The sequence below is a fragment of the Phyllopteryx taeniolatus genome, chromosome 7 (genome assembly GCF_024500385.1).
Source record: "Phyllopteryx taeniolatus isolate TA_2022b chromosome 7, UOR_Ptae_1.2, whole genome shotgun sequence".
In the NCBI taxonomy this organism is placed as follows: domain Eukaryota; kingdom Metazoa; phylum Chordata; class Actinopteri; order Syngnathiformes; family Syngnathidae; genus Phyllopteryx; species Phyllopteryx taeniolatus.
Genome location: NC_084508.1, coordinates 4,051,990 through 4,070,116, shown reverse-complemented (window position 1 = coordinate 4,070,116; position 18,127 = coordinate 4,051,990). Strand labels below are relative to the sequence as shown.

At 45.4% G+C, this 18,127-nt stretch overlaps 1 protein-coding gene across 2 annotated transcripts in view; it reads right to left on the bottom strand.

Annotated features, from left to right (window-relative positions):
- The window catches only part of LOC133480802 (cadherin-2-like), a 54,690-nt gene that overhangs the window by 4,638 nt on the left and 31,925 nt on the right, over nt 1–18,127 (bottom strand). For both annotated transcript variants that reach the window (XM_061779413.1, XM_061779414.1), the window contains 12 exons: nt 17,272–17,460; nt 14,913–15,068; nt 12,535–12,679; nt 11,630–11,802; nt 10,528–10,665; nt 10,260–10,445; nt 9,446–9,699; nt 6,810–6,952; nt 5,662–5,898; nt 4,713–4,949; nt 2,920–3,059; nt 1,740–1,907 (listed from right to left, as the gene is read on the bottom strand). In XM_061779413.1, the coding sequence (XP_061635397.1) occupies nt 1,740–1,907; nt 2,920–3,059; nt 4,713–4,949; nt 5,662–5,898; nt 6,810–6,952; nt 9,446–9,699; nt 10,260–10,445; nt 10,528–10,665; nt 11,630–11,802; nt 12,535–12,679; nt 14,913–15,068; nt 17,272–17,460 (2,166 nt within the window). The remainder of the gene's footprint in view (nt 1–1,739; nt 1,908–2,919; nt 3,060–4,712; nt 4,950–5,661; nt 5,899–6,809; nt 6,953–9,445; nt 9,700–10,259; nt 10,446–10,527; nt 10,666–11,629; nt 11,803–12,534; nt 12,680–14,912; nt 15,069–17,271; nt 17,461–18,127) is intronic.

Below are 18,127 nucleotides of genomic sequence, written 5' to 3'. Positions count from 1 at the left end.
AGCGCCGCCCTGATGTCCGACTCGCTAACCTCCACGTTAGCAATCGTCAGCCTGGATGACAGAGACCGATGGAATGGAAAATTTCACATCTGATGTTGGTGTTTTTGTACCTTTTAACAGTGAATGGCAGCAGTTGCTTTAATTAGAACACTCGAGAAATGATTCCAGTCTGTTCTGCCGAAGAATGAGAACGAAAGGTGAAGGAGTTCACAAGAGGAAGGGTTCGTACTGTACACCATGAAAATGGATGTTGGGGATGTTCGGAAATTCAGTCCAAGCGTGCTCGCCACACCGGAGAACGTTCGGAAACTCAAAGCGTTGGTGCAGTGTGACGTTCGGTTATTCCGAGCGCCGCACTCCCCCCGCTTTGACTGAGGAGACCGAGCGGCCGGAGCGCCGCGCAGGACGAAATGTCGACAGGCAGAACTGACACATTCAATATGGCGGACGCACTGACGTACCTCCGCCCAACACGCTCGTTCGTAAATTCATCGAAAATGGAATGCACTCTGCCTCGTCAAATGCAATTTCCGAATGGACTGAAGAACATATCCAGAGTGAAGGCTTGCACAGAGAAGCTAACGCACGCTTTTTACCTCAAGTAGACTTGACTATTGTAATGGTCTTCTAACTGGACTCCCCATAAGAGCATTAAACAGCTGCAGCTCAGTTTCTGACTAGAACAAAGAGGTCAGAACATATTACTCCAATTCTAAAGTCTTCACGCTGGCTCCCAGTCAGCTTCAGAGTAGACTAAATTTAAAGTTCTGCTACCGGTCTAGAAATCCCTACATGGTTTTGGTCCCGAAGCCAGTCTGGCTCAGACTGAGATCAGATAACGAAGCACAGAGTCCCAAAGCAAATGTGGTGAAGCAGCATGTGACTGCAGACAAATGGAAGAAGTTACCAACAGAAGTGAAACAAGGCCCACATGTCGATGCTTTGAAGTCCTGGTTAAAAAACATTTTTTTTCCCCTCGTGATTAGGAATTTGTTTGCTCTGGACGTTCTTTTAGTCAGATGTCTTTTATTTCTGCACTTTGGTTGACTTGAATGTCTTTTGCTCTTTTGTTTTTAAATGCTTTTAATGCTGCAAAGCAGACTTGAGTTTCCTTGTTTACTGTATGAAATGCAAAACAGAAATAAAGAAGCCTTGCCTCGCGTTTGCCACAAATGTTCAACAATTGGCCACTAAAGTGCAACATTGGCAATATTTCCGATGACAGTAAAAGGGGTCTTTGGTTTTGGTTTGTGCGTGTAGTGCATGCGATGGGCAGCAGGGGGCGCTGTGCAAAACAAAACAAACAAACAAAAAAAAAAAAACAGATTACAGAGTGTGGAGGATTTGGGTCAGGCCGGACAGACGTCTCGAAAAGGAGATTGCACAGATTAAAGAGGGGAACCTCCATTTTAAACCACACGTGCACAAATGTAAACACAAACAAAATACACAAGGCCCAGGCTTGACACCTTACTTAAAACTCGACTTTTGAAACCTTAACCCAGGCTTGAAACATACATTTGAAACCTGAACCCTGACATGAAACGTTCATTTGAAACATGAACCCTTGGCTGAAAACCTTGACCCTAGTTTGTGACCATGACCCCCCTATATCCCGAATTTAAAACCCTACTCCTAGTTTAAAACCATAAGACCAGCTTGAAACCCTACATGCAGTTTGGATCACTTTTTAAGATAGGATGCTTCAAATCCAACTGAAACGCCGTGCGCGAGCGTACCTCATGGATGAAGTCCCCGATGTCGCCAGGGTGCGGCGCCGCAGACCTGAGCGGGTACTGGTGGTCGTGATGCAGCGGCCTCTCGTCCAGGCGTCTGACGCCCGCCTTGACGCCGCACTCGCCTTCCGCCGCCGAGTCGGGCTGCTGCAGCTGGCTCAGGTCGTAATCCTGAAGGCGTACACGCAAAGCCGTCGCTAAGCAACACGCGCGAACGCACAAAAGCGCCACGCTTTCAAAGTAGGCGCTTTTGAGCCATTCGCAATGAACCAAACCTGACTTTTAAAACCCTAACTCAGGTTTTAATACCTTGAAATCAAACTTTAAATCCTGAAACTTAATTTAAAAACCAAATCCCACCTTGAAACCCGACTACGAACCCTTAACCCAGGCTTGAAACCCTAATTTGAACCTCAACTGTGTCTTGAACCCATACTTTGAAACTCATACCCAGTCTTGAAACCTGGTGTTCAAAACCCAACCCTGTCTTGAGGCCATACTTTGAAACCTTAACCCAGACTTGAAACCCAAATTTTAAACGCTAAACAAAGTTTGAAATCCTAATTTGAAAAACTAATTTGAAAACCGCGACCTATCTTAAAACCTTACCATGAAACCCAAACCCTGGATTAAAACCCTCATTTGAAACCTTACTGCAGGTTTGAAACCGTAATATGAAAACCCAACCCCATCTTTAAATCATACTTTGAAATCTTAAAACCTAGTTTGAATGCCTAACCCAGGCTCGAAACCCTAATTCGAAACCATCACCTGAATTGAAACCGGACCCTGGCTTGAAAACCCTATTTAGGAACCCTAACCCTTGTTGACAACCCAAACCCTACTTGACACGCTAATTCAGAACCCTAACCCTAAGTTTGGAAACCTCCAATCAGCCTTTTTGGTGTTGGTTCCTCCCAAATGAAAAAAAACAAAAAGAGAAAAGGAATTTAAAAAAAATATTAAAAATAATAAATATATAAATATGTTCTTTTTTTTTTTTTAAATCCACGGGTAGCTGAATCTGCAGGTGCTGAACCGGGCCGGTCCACCGTCTGCTAAACATTTGCTCGACTTTTGCGTCGAGAGAGGTCAAACGAAGGTCGGAGCGCCAACTTCGATTCCCCCGCCGCGACGCAAAGCGACGAGTCGCCGTCCCGGCTGGACGGAAGACGCCGCGTACCTGATCCTCCTCCCCGCCGCCCTCCTCGTCGTATTTGAGGATGTTGTCGCGCACGTCGTCCTCGGGGTCGATGAGGAGCTGCTTGGCCTGCCGCTCCTTGTCCCGCCTCTTCATCCACATGACCAACAGCAGCACGAGCACTGGACAAAATCAAATGAAATCAAAAAACAAACAACAACAACGACGACGACGACAACGACGACGACGAAAAACGGTCACGCAAACACAGCAAAAAAATAAATAAATGAGGGCTCCGTAAGAATTTTTCTTCACTCAAAATGGTAAAAGTCTCCAAAAGAGAAGCGCTTTGGAAAACAAAACCCTAGTTTTTAAAACTCAAACACTCGCTTGAAACCCTAACACTGTCTTGAAACCTCACTTTGGAACGCTCACCCTAGTTGAAAAACCCTGACTTGAAACCTTCATTTGGAACCCTAGCGAGGCTTGACACCCAAACTTGAAAAACTTAACACTGTCCCGAAAACCATATTTTGGAAACCTAACCCTCGTTTAAAATTCAAACACGACCTTGAAACCCTATTTAGAAACCCAAACCCTGGCTTGAAACTTGAACTCAAGCCCTAACCATGTCTTGAAACCCTACTTTCAAAACCCTAAGTGGAAAACTCAACACTGTCTTCTAAACCTACTTTGCAACCCTAACCCTAGTTTGAAACCTAAACCTAACTTGAAACCTTAACTCGAAACCTAACAATGTCTTGGAACCCTACTTTGGGACCCTAACCCTAATTTGAAACCCAAACCCTGAGTTGAAACCCAACCCTAGTTTGAGACCCAAGCCCTGGGTTCACACCCAACAAGGTCTTGAAACCCTACTTTGGAACCCTAACCCTAGTTTGAAACCCAAGATCTGGCTCAATGGTAACTCAAGTTGAAACCTTATGATGTCTTGAAACCCTGCCTTTCAAGCCTTGAACTTGAAGACCCAACACTGTCTTGAAACCCTAACCCTAATTTGAAACCCAAGCCCTAGCTTTACACCCAAATTTTAAACCCTAACATTAGTTTGAAATCAATGGTTGAAACCCTAACACTGTATTGAAACTGTACTTTGGAACCCTAATGCTAATTTGAAGCCTCAAACACTGGCTTGAAACACAAATTTTAAAAACTATACCTAATTTGAAACCCAAGCCCCGGCTTGAAACCCTAACTTGAAACTCTACTTTGGAACACAAAGCCTGGCTTGAAACCCTAACCTGAGTTTGAAACACGAATTTGAATAACTAAACATAATTTAAAACCTAAGCCCAGGCTTGGAACCTTAACTTGAAATTCTAACAATGTCTTGAAACCCTACTTTGGAACCAAAACCTTGGTTTAAAACGTAAACCCTGGTCTGAAACCCTAATACTGATTTGAAACCGAAGCCCTGGCTTGAAACCTTAACGTGAAACCTAATAATTTCTTGAACCACTAATTTAGACACCCTAACTTGAAAACACAACACTGTCTTGACATCCTATTTTGGAACCCAAACCCTGACTTGAAACCCTAACCTGAATTTGAAACTTGAGCCCTAGCTTGAAACCTTAACTTGCAACCCTAACACTGCCTTCAAACTCAAACACTGGGTTGAAATTGATCAAGCCATGTCATTTCTGAGTTTTGAATTCTTAATAAATCCGCAAAAAGTAAAATAAAACACTTTGGAATATGGCTGTAAGATAAGAAAATTGGGAAAGTTGGGAATAGTTTCCGGATGCACTCGAGTATTGACAAGCCTTCACTTCGGAACTTTTGCATTTGTAAGAAATGTTCCGAGAACTCACCGAGCAGCACGATGATGCAGATGAGGATGCCGATGATGGCGCCCATGCCCAGCCCGGCGGCCATGATGCGCTGCATGTCCACGCAGTCGCCGTGGTGGTCGCACTGGCACACTTTGACCCGCAGGTACGACGTGTTGGACATGGGCAGGTTGCCCGAGTCGGTGATGGTGACGGGCACCTCGTACGCGCCGTGGGGCAGCGACCTGCCGGCGCGCAGGCGCAGCTGCGCGTGCTCGCCTGCCAGGGGGAACGCCGCCGCAGTCAGTAGTTGAATAGTTTTTTTTGGGCCATAAAAACAATACTTTTAGTAACAAAAAGGCTTCATTTTGTTTATGTTTTGCCATTGAAATTACATACTTTGCTTTAACAGGCTAGTTTACCGTTTAAATGTGATATTTTGTCATTAAAACACTGTCATGTTTTGTCACCTAAACACTACTTGATCACAAAAGCGCTTTATTGGGTCACAAACATTTTGGATTTAACCTCAGAAGATGATTAAATTTTGCCATTAAAACACAATCTTTGCTCACAAAAAGGCTACATTTGACTACGAAAAAGTCACGTTTTGCCACGAAAACACTGTTTTTGATCACATAAAGGCTACGTTGAGATATGAAAACATTATGTTTTATCTTGAAAACACTCAGGAAACACTACATTAGGTCACAATAATATGAAATTTTGTATTGAAATGCTAATGTTTCTTTCAGAAGTTCTGAATGAGCTGAACATTTTGAATGTGGTGAAATTTGTGGAATTATGGGAAATGTGGGAATTTGGAGAAAAGTAGTACCCTGGAAGGCGTGAATCTTTGGAAGACGTCGACGTTGGAATGGTTTGAATCGGTCGAGAAATGTGAAAGTACCGGTAGTTGACTGACAAAAAAAATGGTGGAATAATAATAAAAAGCTTTTTGGTGTAGAATACCACGAGAGCGCCCGCTTACCGCTGAGTCGACTGAGCGTCCAGTTGCGTCTCACGTCTGACGGGCGGGTCGGCAGCTCGAAGGCGAAGGGCCCGCCGTTGGGGCTGAGGTCGGGGTCGACGGCCGTGATGTTGATGCCCCCGCCGGCCTCGGGGCTCTCACACATCTCCACCTCCATGGGGAAGACTTGCGGCGCGTTGTCGTTGATGTCCACAAGGTACATCTGGAGGGTGCCCGAACCGCTGGCAGGTGGAACACCTGCGCAGACACGCACGCATGCACGCATTCAAGACATACAGACTAGCAAACCTTTATTGCTCAGTGACGTTTTTTTTTTTTTTTGTCAATTGACGGTCTGTTGTCGTACTCGAGCTACCGGAAACAAATTCCTTGTGTGTTTTTTGGACATACTTGGCAAATAAAGATGATTCGGATTCTGATAAGGCACACACAGGACGCGCACACACATCCACGAAACACACAAAACACACACATTCAAGATACTCACAAAACACACACACGCATATATACGTACAAGACACACACAAGCACATATAAAACACACACACACAGGATGCATACACACACACAAAAACACACACACACACACGTTCAAGACACACACACATTTTAGACACACACAAGACACAACACATACATACAAGAGACACACACACACACACACACACTGTGCTTAGTGACGATGGTGATTTGGCATTTCCGTTCGTCTCTGGCCATTTTCCATTTTCAACAGACAATTGTTTTTTCTCCGACCGATTATGAGCGGAACCAGAGGAAGAATTTGAGAACATTGGGAATAAAGGCAAGCATTGTAGGCAGCGCACAGTACAGAAGTGTTGTCGCCCCGGAGGACGGACGACGACCAACCAGATGATTTGCGCGGCGTCAGAAACACGAAAAAAAATGACACCGTAGCAGAATCAGTAAAAGCTGCGCGGTCGTCTGCATCGTCCTTTGAAAGTGGCAAAAATCAACATCTTTGTTTGATCCAAGGTCAACAATGTACTTGTATTATGTCATATGTTATTGTTAGCAATGCTAACACAATGCTACTAAACGTTAACAATGTCAGTGGTCGTCAACACCTGCGCCTGGCGTGTGGCTGTTCTCCACACGTTTGCTTGTTGTTGTCGATTTTGTCGTCTCACCGTTGTCTGCGGCCATGAAGGTGACGTTGTACAGGTTGTTCTTGACGTACGGCGACTCGCGGTCCAGGATGGCGATGGTGGAGATGCGCCCGTTGACCGGGTCGATCTCCAGCCAGTTGGCGGGGTCGAACATTTTGGAGTACCTGGATCGTTCAGTGCGAGAAAGCCAGCTGTTAGCCGTGGCTAATTTAGTCATATAGAGATAAAAAGAAATTAGGGGAACACATTGAAAAACAGGTGCAGAACTCGACTTTGGATTTACATCTCGACTTTGGATTTATTTCTTCACTCGCATTTGGTTAAACCACAACGACTCTGCAATTAGTATCTTGCACTGCCTCCACCCCGACATCTGGATTTTGGCCTGTTTTTCTGCCGCTTCTCCTCTCTCCTCCCTTCAATTTCAGACTTAATTCTACACTCTTGCATTTGATTAAACCACGCCGAGTATGCAACTCGTTTCTTGCCTTAACCCCTGACATTGGGATTTGGCCTGTTTCACTAAATGAAATTTCAGACAACAACAACATTAAAGGAACATAAAAAAAAAAACTTTTAAAACGATGTAAATACAATAACAAGACAATGGACCACAACAAATTCCAAGGGAAGGAGACAAGTTCTTTAAGTGTCACATATTTTTGAAGGCTATTCCAGGAAAGCGGAGCAGAGCATAAGAAAGCGCTTTGTTGAAGTTCAGTCCCGCAACTCAGAACCGAAGAATTTCTAACAGATCTTTATACACTCAGACAGCAGATGGAAGCCGGAGGCATACCTTCAATCCTGCTCAGGCACAAAGTATATTTTGCACATTGGCCATTTGTCTGACACATCATGTGAGCCCTCCATCTGGAAACAACACATCCTAGCTCGAGATGAATTCAATGATTGATTAGTGAATTCTAGATAATACCTCACACGTGCTCAAGGATACGCACCACTTTTGCTTTATTGAACAAACGTTACCAAAATCAACATAACAAGCACTTTCATACGCTAGCAGCACACCCAGAGTCACTCGACACACACAGACTGGCTAACGGTTAGCCAGTTAACAACCAGCCGCTATCCTTAACCAACAACAGTCAAATCTACAATCTCATTCGCTGAATCCCCCGCACATATTCAAAGTCACACATACTACAGTGTAGAACGTGAGGATGGTGACCCCAGAGTGGACAAAAGTAGTATCTGCCCCTCACATGCATATTTAGTTTTGGTATTATGCAAAAATCTCTAAAATGTACACACAATAATAAAATAAATATATGGTCACTACTTTGCACATTTTATTGCAGGGAGTTCTAGAGTTTAACACCCGCGATAAACCTGGGACTACTGTAGATTGCAATGATTATGAGTTAAAGGAGTTTACATTATTACTGACATTATTTAGACACACACTGGCAAGCCAATATTGCTTGGAGGACACACATCGACAAAAAAACGAGGCCTCACAAACCCTCCGTGGCACACAACACACACAGTGACTGCGTTTGCGTGTCCATGTGCCTTTCGCCAGGCCCACGTTGGCTGTCGCTAGGCGACAAAGACGGAAGCGCTCCATTTAGAAACCAACAGTAGGCCGAAGAAGACCAGGCTCCAATGGCCAACCTGCTGGTCTGGGATCAGTTTCATTTTGATTCATTTTCTTCTTCCCAAATCACATTTGCAGAAAAAAAAGCTAAGAATGTCTTATTTCCACCGTGAGGCAAAACATTGGTGAGATAGGAGTGTGAAAGCTCCACGACGGAGGGATTTATTCCCACTGCTTTAATGTCATGGAGGAAAAAAAATGTGGAACGCACTCTAGAACCGCGACCAGACTGCAAAACCGTTACTGAAAAACCCCGCAACCCGACAAAACTAGTCCTGAGAAAAGAGCCATCACCGATTGTAAAAATGCCATAACACAACTGCAAAAGCACAACTTCAAAACACCACGACCTGACTACAACTAACTGACTGCAAAAACAAAAACAAACTGCTGTTAAAAGCCGCTACCTGAGTGACTTAAGCTATAACCCAACTAAAAAAAAAGGCCACAACTTGACTGGCAAAAGCTGCAACTCAACTCCAAAAGCCACAACCCAGCTGTAAAACAAAATACCAAAACTGGACTGAAAAAAAGAAAACAACCTGGCTGCTAAAGCACAACTGCTAACAACCACAATCCCAATGTAAAATGCCAAAACCCAACTCTAAAAAAACCACAACCTGACTGCTAAACACCGCAAACAGACGGACAAAAGCCACAATCCGACTAAAAAAAACCCGCTACTAATCAAAAAGTCGCATACGTACTATAAAAAGCCACAACTCTGCTGAAAAAAAAGCAACGACCTGAACGCTAAAAGCCTCAAGCCAAGTGTAAAATGCACCTAAAAGAAAACAAAATGCCACAACCACACGGCAAAAGCACAACTGCTAAAAGCCACAATACGGCTCTAAAAAGCCACAACCCAACCGAAAAAGCAACAACCTGACTGCAACTGCAAGAGCCAAAGTCCACCTGTAAAACAAAACACCGCAACCTGACAGTAAAACGCCACAATCTGATGGCAAGACATCCGAGGCTGAAATAAAAAAGCCGCGACCCGACTGCAATTAGGCACAATCCAAACAGGGCTTCTCACCGGATGGTCTGCCTCATGAAGCGGTCGGGGTCTTGAGCCGTGAACGTGGTGAGCAGCGAGCCAGCGGGCAGGCCCTCGTCCAGCTTGATGGGTTTGGGATTGGGACTGAATTCGGGGCTCTCGTTGAGGTCCAGGATGCGAATGGAGACGGTAGCGGTGGACTGGCGCGGCGGGTGGATGCCGCGGACCAGCGTGGCCTCGTTCGCCGCCTCCACGCTCAGCACGAACGAGTGCGTCAGCTCAAAGTCGATGGGCTGGGGAGGAACACACGATGGAAACTAGAGTTACTTAAACTTTTGGGGTTCAAGGGAGACATTTTTCCAAGGACTCCCCCCCCCCCCCCTAACCACGAGCTCACTGGCCTGACGACTAATTGGTGACTTGATGACGACTCGAGTTTCCGCTAGTTGCGGGTCGCCAGGGAGTCACGGTGAATTCAAACATGTTTTTGATTTTTTAATTTTTTTTTAGACTTTTTCCAAATCTCCAGGAGTTCTCGGACACATCTCGGAAATGTCGTGGAGACTAATTCTGTCTGCGATTGGGTCGACGTCTCCGTGAGGTCTCTACGACATTTCCAAGACCTGCTGGTGACCGAGAAGACTGAGGAGATATCATGGAGACGATGCGGGAAAACTCCGGGTGAATCGATCTCCGTGAGACGTTGCCCTGGTTTGAGCGCAAGTAATATTTCGGTCTCCTGAGTTTCCTGAGTCGCTGCGACTGATCAATGTCTCTGACAGTGAGCTAAGTCGTTTAGAACCACTGTTGGAAAAGACACGGTACAGTCAGTTAAGGGAACCAGGGCTCTCACCTTGACCACGGTTAGGAGCCCCTCGTTGGTGATAGGGTCAGTGGGGATGGAGAAACGTCCGGTGGAGTCTCCGCTGACGATCTGGTAAACGGCGTTCCAGGCCGAAGAGTGCGGCTGGTCCTTGTCCGTCACCGTCAGGTTAGTCACGATCACGTTCACCAGGTTCTCGTGAACCTCGCCAAAGAACTGCGGGGTACACCCAGGACGGGATTAGCGGTGGAAAGGGTTCCAGATGTGGCGGTTGAGGAGGGGACCGCTCGGGACGGACCGTGTCGGTGGTGAATTCAGGCGGGTTGTCGTTGACGTCGGTGATCCTGATGACGGTGGTGGCGGTGTTGGAAAGGCCGTAAGTGGGGTTGCCCTCCATGTCGGTGGCCTGGACGATCAGCGTGTACTGAGACACTTTCTGAAAAAAAACAAACAACACATGGGAGGAACGCAGCATCGGAGATGAGGTACCATGTGACAAGATACAGTACGATTCACTCCGATCACCATGGAACAAGGGATGATTCACTCCAAGTTCCATGCGATCAGATTTGGTCCAATTACCGCAAGGAATGATCCGATTTATCCCATCTAGCAGGCGGTGAGATTCAGTCCAATTACCATGTGACACGACCTGATTGGCTTCAATGACTATGTCACAAGATACAGTTCAAAACAATTACAAAGCAATATGATTGACTGCAGGTCAATACACGGTTCACTCCAATTATAACCAAATGCGAGGCAACTCACTCCACTTACCACGTGACAACTGATACCATTGAGCCATTTACCATGAGACCAGATATGATGTACCCCAACTATGAATTCCTTGGCCTTTTTGACATACAAAAAAAGAGATCATTCCGATTCCGATGTGATTCACTTCAATGACCACGTGACAATCTACAGTTCAATTAAAATGCAATTGACTCCAAATACCATGTGACAAGATACGACTAACTTTAATTACCATGTGACGAGATTGGACTGACTTTAATTACCGTGTGACAGGATACTGCCCACTCCAATTACAATGCAATACCTTTCACTCCAATTACCAGAGACCTCCGCCGATTCCGAAGAATATTCCACAGGTACGAAATCCGAGCTGTCGAGACGCGACTTATCGACGGGCGTTCACAGTCGGCATCTTTTTGACGGACCCGCGGCGGCGTGCAAATGACAAATGGCGTGCCCCTCGGAACGTCGCCGACATTTTCGCCGGCTCTACTAGTGTTGGATTATGACTAAAGAAAAGGCACAATCTGTTTTAGCGCTGCGGGAAGCGCTGCGGGCCAGACAGACGCCGACAGGCGGAAGACTCCATATGGCCAACGCGCACCCCCCCACCTACCCGCATCCATAACCCACACACACACCTCGCGGTCCAGGCCTGCTGCCACGGTGATGATGTCACCAGTCTTGTTGTTGATGGTGAACATGTTGGAGGACGGGCTTTGGGGACTCTGACTCAGGATCTTGTATCGCAGCATCCCGTTGGCCGTCTTGGGATCGTCCTTGTCCAGCGCCGTCACAGTCATCACAAAGGTCCCTGCGGGGAAGCAGAGCGCGTGCTTCAAAAGACAGGGAGAAAACGTAGTGAAATGTAGAATGTATTGCATCATTTAAACAAAATTATTTTCCTACAGAACAGGAAACCTTGACTTTCTTAAGACAAGTCAACTTAGCTCGCCTCACTGATATTTATCGAGTATGTTTTTCCAACGGGTAGACGAAGACGGTCTGCTTGTCTGTGAATTTTAAGTTTGTAAACCACTGTAATGACGAAGAGGTGCCTGTAGATGGCGGCGTTGCAGCACTTTGGAATTGAGATCAGCACAGCTTTTGAGTTGAAGATAAAGATGAGGCATGAATCGAGGGTAGAGGAATGCCGACACGTCGGAAGTCACGCTGCATTTCTTACTTGCACATCTGTAAATAAATGATTATTTTGCCATCAAAAGTCTTTTCCCAGCCTTGTTTTCAATGTTTTTTCGTCTGAGGTGTCAAAAAAGTAAAAAAGAATTGACGTCAAAGTGGTTGTTCAGCTTTCCCCAAAAAGATCCTTTTCTCCACTTTTTGGTGAGGCCGACCCATGTTCTACTGCGGGTTACTAAAGAATGGAAAAAGTTAGAAACAAACTTTTTTTTTTCTAGTGAAAAGAAAAGTGTACTCTTTCTTACGGTCGGTTAGGCACGAAGCAATACTTCAAAAAGTGTGTTTTACTAAGTTTAAATGTGTTTAGCGTGTGTGGTAGTTGTAAGTTCGGTTTGTGTGCGTGTACCCGGCTTGGAGCCCTCCGGCACGGTGCCGTTGAAGACGGTGTGCGAGAACTCAGGCCGGTTGTCGTTCTGGTCGATGACGTTGATGTGGATCTCCACGGGGGTCTCCACCTGGTTGCCGTTCAGGTCCACAGCGTGGGCGCGCAACTGTACACAACAAACACAAACACACACATTTGGGACGCTACATTTAGCACCGGTGCTTCCGTTGGTCCCATTCTGATACAGAACCGTTTCAGTGTGTAGTTTGGAAATTTGTTAGGGCGAGTGACGGTGCTACGGCCCTCTTGAAAGGTCGCAGTTGTTGTTTTTTTTTTTTAGGTCCAAGTTGCATACTGTCTTGGTCCTCAGGGCATTGAATCGATGGCAACTGGACTGCTCTGTTGGTCTGAGAAGACGTTTGGCCTCATCAGTGCATGCAACAGGGCTTAGTTAGGACACGCTAGCCAGTGTTTGTGTGGAAAACTCAACTATTTATGCTCAAAGTTGCCACGAATGGCATCATTTTTTTGGAATGTAAAAAAGGGAGAGCGTTTCAGCTGCCTGGCAGAGAGGCCATTGCCAGTCCGCCAGGGTCGTTAGGTGGAAACTCCCTCAGTAATATTCCATTCAGTTGTAAAGTGCTCGTGGAGTTGCCTAATGGTCAAGGAGGCCATTCTCTTTGTTGAAGGCAGAATTATTGAGTTTCTTTGGAATGGATGGCATTGTAAGTAGGTCCTCTGTTAAGCGATATTTTTTTCCACCTTCACGTAGGGGGCCTCGCTCAATCCGCTTTCCCAGCATCGGTCTTCCCTGTGCACAATATGCACATTGTTGTCCTCAAAAGCGTGCTGTTTCTCTTGGACGTGCAGGTCACGGTCTTGGTCCTCAGACCAAGACTCGTCTTAAATTGATAATCCATAAAGGGGACGAGGAAAGGAATGTACAATGGACGCACCGAGCAAGTGAAATAATCTCCCGTTAATGTTATGCAGTTCTATTTATGTTCGCAAATTCTCCTGATGTAAATTTCCCAACCACAAAAACAGGCATCAGCATTACCGTGCCTGCTCGTCTCTCAGCATCGGCCTCAATGAGGTACAAAACACTATTGCGGATGCTTGACTCTCAGCACCGGGCCAATTGTTGTCGTCGGTGCAGCGCGGGAGCAAGATGAACGCGTTTAGCACGAAAAGGGCCAAATATGACGAAGAAAGCTATCGGCCGGCCGGCGACCCCCGGCCGCTATTTCGTTCGGGGCGTCCTCTCCGTGATGAATAAACACGGCGACCCATCTCGGCTCGCGCGTCTGACAACGACATCCAGCGCCATGAATATTCATCGGGCTGCTTAAATGCAAATGATCCTGCCGCGACTCCACATTTGCACTCCCCGCTCAAAAGGTTACGAACGCGCTCGACGTCGACAGACTTGATTCGAAGGAGAACTGCTTCTTCTTGTTCTTCTTCATCTCCAAGCATGAGAGAGAAAAGTCTTTCTGCCAGCTTGGAAGCCAGGATGAAAAAAAGGACAGAATGATGAAGCGCTCCAATAATTCCACTTCGAGGCGAAGGTTAAGGTATAAAAGCTGGAATTTCGGACTTTTCCGTCTCCGCTTATTAGACTTGAATTTTATGGCCAGTCATCAAAATTCGCTGCCATTCTTCGCCCACACGCAAAACGTTTCCACAATTCTGCCTTCTCCGTCTGTCTAGTATAGAGCTACATATTATAGTAGAAAAGACCATTTATGTCACTCCTCATACATTATACAAATTCATTAAGCATTTTGGAAAATTCCTTTCAGACAGCAAAATCCTACCTAATTTCGACATTAAAAATGAGTTTCATTGTTTCTGGATGTTTGTTACGTACTCTAATATTCTAGTTTCTAGAGATGGGGAATTTGGGGTTTTCCTTTGCTACAAGCTAAAACCAACAAAATTAGACACATTTACTAAAAATACAAATCACGAAATATTTGAGTCTGAGTGTGTGTCGTGCATCTCAAGGTAAAGCAATTTGAGAACAAACTCTCATTTGCAACGCCGACCAGCCAGAAGACACGTGAGAAAGCGGCGTACGGTATAACGTAGTGACAGTCACATAATACGTGACATTACATCATGACACATGGTGGAAAAAAAAAAGATTCCAAACGGGCTCAAAACAGGTGCAGCGAGGATGTACACTATGTCGGCTGGAATGGCGAGCGCGGGTGGCGGTGTGCATGGTGAGCAGAGAGCGAAGACGGTGTGGGGTGCTCGCCAACGAGTCTTTTATAGATAAACATGGACTAGTACATATATTTTGTGAATTGATAACAACCGGGACATTTCAGGAGCGCATGCAGGGTCACTAACAAATCCACAAAGCTCGGCACGCTCCGCTCAGGACTTACATGAAAGTTGGGAATGTGTTCGCGGTCCAGAGGTTTGGTGACGGACAGCTGGCCCGAGATGGGGTTGATGATGAAGATGCCCATCGGCGGCTGGTCGGCACCGGGACCCGTCACGCTGTAGCGCAGCATCCAGCTCTTGTCCCGGTCCGATCGGATCTGCGCCGCAGACACAATTGACAGATGAAGGGCTTGGGAACAATGGGAAAGGAGCGACTGCGAAAAAAGGCTTCTGAAACTTTCGAGGCCCGGGAACCACTGACAGGTAAGCCTCCAACGATCCAGTAAATATAGAAAATAAAGACGTCTTTTCGACAAAGAACGGAAGAGAGTCTTCAAAAACATAGCTTTATTCTCGGAATATTACACCTTTTTATTCTTTAAAAAATAGGACTATATTCTACCTTAACTTTGGGCCAGTTCAAAACTGATTTGATATGATTTTGACGTATCATCATATAAATCTGATATGATCTGACATGAATACAGTCGTTTTTCTTTAATCTATTATCTTAACCTTCGGACTTCAACTTGGAAAACTACAACTTTATTCTCCTAAGATAACTTTTGAAGCCAACAAAACACAATTTACAATTCAAATAAATGTATTTGTAGTCCCCCCCCCCCCCCTGACAAAATATGGCTATACATAACATATAACCAATATAAATTTTATCATCATGACAGTACATCTTTTTTCTCTCTAAAACATTTTGAATTGTCGTGGCACTTTGGGGTACACATGGTCGTTATCGATTAATAAACCTGCTGGGGCGGAGAGTGCGGGTGGTGGTGTGCGTGGTGAGCAGAGAGCCAAGATAGGGTGACGTATTGCCAACGAGTGTTTCATAGAGAAACATGGACCAGTCAATTTATCTTTGGGAGTGAATATGGGAGGGTCTTTGGAAACATTTCTCAAAAGGTACAGTCCAGGTTTTAATCTACACCAAGGATTTCTGTCGGTTACCACGGCAACAGTGGATCGGCTTCATGTGTCGGAATTCTTGTTGCGTTTCGTTGCCGGACGGCGATGTATTCCTCACAGTGGATCTCCGTCACTTTGGGCTGACGGATGAAAACGTACATCAGCGCTAGCGTGCCCGGCGGCGTGTACGCCCGCAGCGAGGGTTAACCGCCAGGCCGGAGGGCTCGCTTTTAGTTTTGGATCGCTGCCAGCCGCTAGAACTGTCAGACCGCATTAGATTGTTAACACTGAAAAGCGGAAGACGGCATTCCCATGCTGAAAAGTAATTTTTTTTAATGTAAATGTGGACAATTAAAACAGACCGATTAATTAATCAGGTGTTGCGACTAGAAGCCTTGTACTCTTTTCTCACTGCGTAGAAGCTACTCTACTCAACACACTCCAACAATTTACCCCCCAAACACCACAAATCGTATATTTGGCCACAAAAAGGACATTAAACTGTAATAGTTGACCCCCCAAAAGCTGTATTTTGGCACCAAAATGCCATACTTTGCCCTGAAAACTATTTATTGTCGATTGGCTGGTTGCGCTATGTAGCTAGCTAGCCAGCCTACGTTCCACGTTAGCAATCATCCGCTTTGTCGAAGATGCTGACCAACAGCGGTTATTTTTCCACTTTCAGGCCAAAAAAAAAAAGAAACGAAAATTGAGGGAAGAAAAAAAATAGAAAACAGAACAGGAAACACGAAATCCTAAAGATTTGATTGATTGTTTTTTTTAAACGATGTACAGGCAGTACTAAGTAGCTAGCCTATGCAACCTTTGGTTATTTTCCACCTTCGGGATGAATAAAAACCCTGCAAAGTGTCTGCTGTGTCGAAAGAAGATGGAATGCGCGGATTAGCCGTTTTCATTTGGGACATAACAAATTGTAAGCGACATTTCTTTTTCCGTTTGGCGTAACCCACACACTAATGTTAGACAACCACTGACTGTTGATGGAAGCCAAATTAACAAGAAAATTAATTGAGATTTCTTCTTAGACGAGTTACTTTCCATTTTTGCGAATGCATATTGTGCCATTAAAACACTATTTGCTCACAAAGAGGCTACATCATGCAGCCCGAAGGATAAATGAGCAGGCTGATTACGCCATTTTATCTGATTAATCGATTATGAAAATCAATTTTCTGATTCCAAAAAAATATATATCTATTATCGGACAAAAGGCTCCATTAGGCTATATAAAATATAGTTTGCCTTTACAGGCTATTTGTACAGTAGCCGTTAAAATGATGTTCAAAAATGTTAGTTTTCAATTTTTGCGAATGCATATGGCGCCATTAATCTCACAAAAAGGCAACGCGTATGGAAAACGTGTTGCAATGCTTTTGTCTCTCCCAGCCGATGCGTCCCGTGTAGCGTGCGTCTTACTCTGACAAGGTCCTCGGGGAACTGTCCTCGCGAGTTCTCGGGTACGTTGATGGGCGGAATGACCCAGTCCCTCTTGACTCGCCGCAGAGCGCCGTCGCCCCTGACGACCGCTCGGCCGCCGCCGCGCCATGGAAACAACATCTCCATCTCCGCCGCGCGCTGAGTCAGGGTTGCGTCACCCGGCTTCACCTGCAAGACGAGGTAAGCAGGCGTCACGCGCTGTGGGACACGCACGTGCGCACACAAATATTCACTCACGCGCACAAATACGCACACACATGCACACGAGCACAAAGTGTGTGTCTCGCTCGTGTGCTCAGTGACTCCATGTACTGTTAATATTTCTGCTCTCATTGCACTGGCTTGGATTAATGCCCTCATTAGGGCCCCTCTGATAAATGGCCACCACCTGTCACTAACTACTAAGTGTGTGCGCCCGTACACACACACAGCTCCACCGTGGCGGCGGGTCACCACCGAGGAGCGACGCTGGAGTCTTCACCCTGGCTCGTAATTAAAGAAAAAAAAAAAAAAAGCACCTGACCTCGGATATTTTCAGGCACCGTTGGCTGACTTAAATGTCGTCCGGGGAATAAACCGTCATAAATGCCGCATAAAAAAGGACATACAAAGTAAAATCATTTGTTGAGGAGCATGAAAAATACATTACAGCAGGAGAGGGCCAACGTGAACGGGAGATAATTACAATTAAAAGCAAAAACAAACAAAAAACATTTATTATTATGTATTATTATTTGTATTTATTTGAAAAATGTAAAAATAAATGTACACTTTTGGACTCCATTTTGATCTGACGTTGTGTCATACAATGAAAGAGTTGCACAAATTTCACATC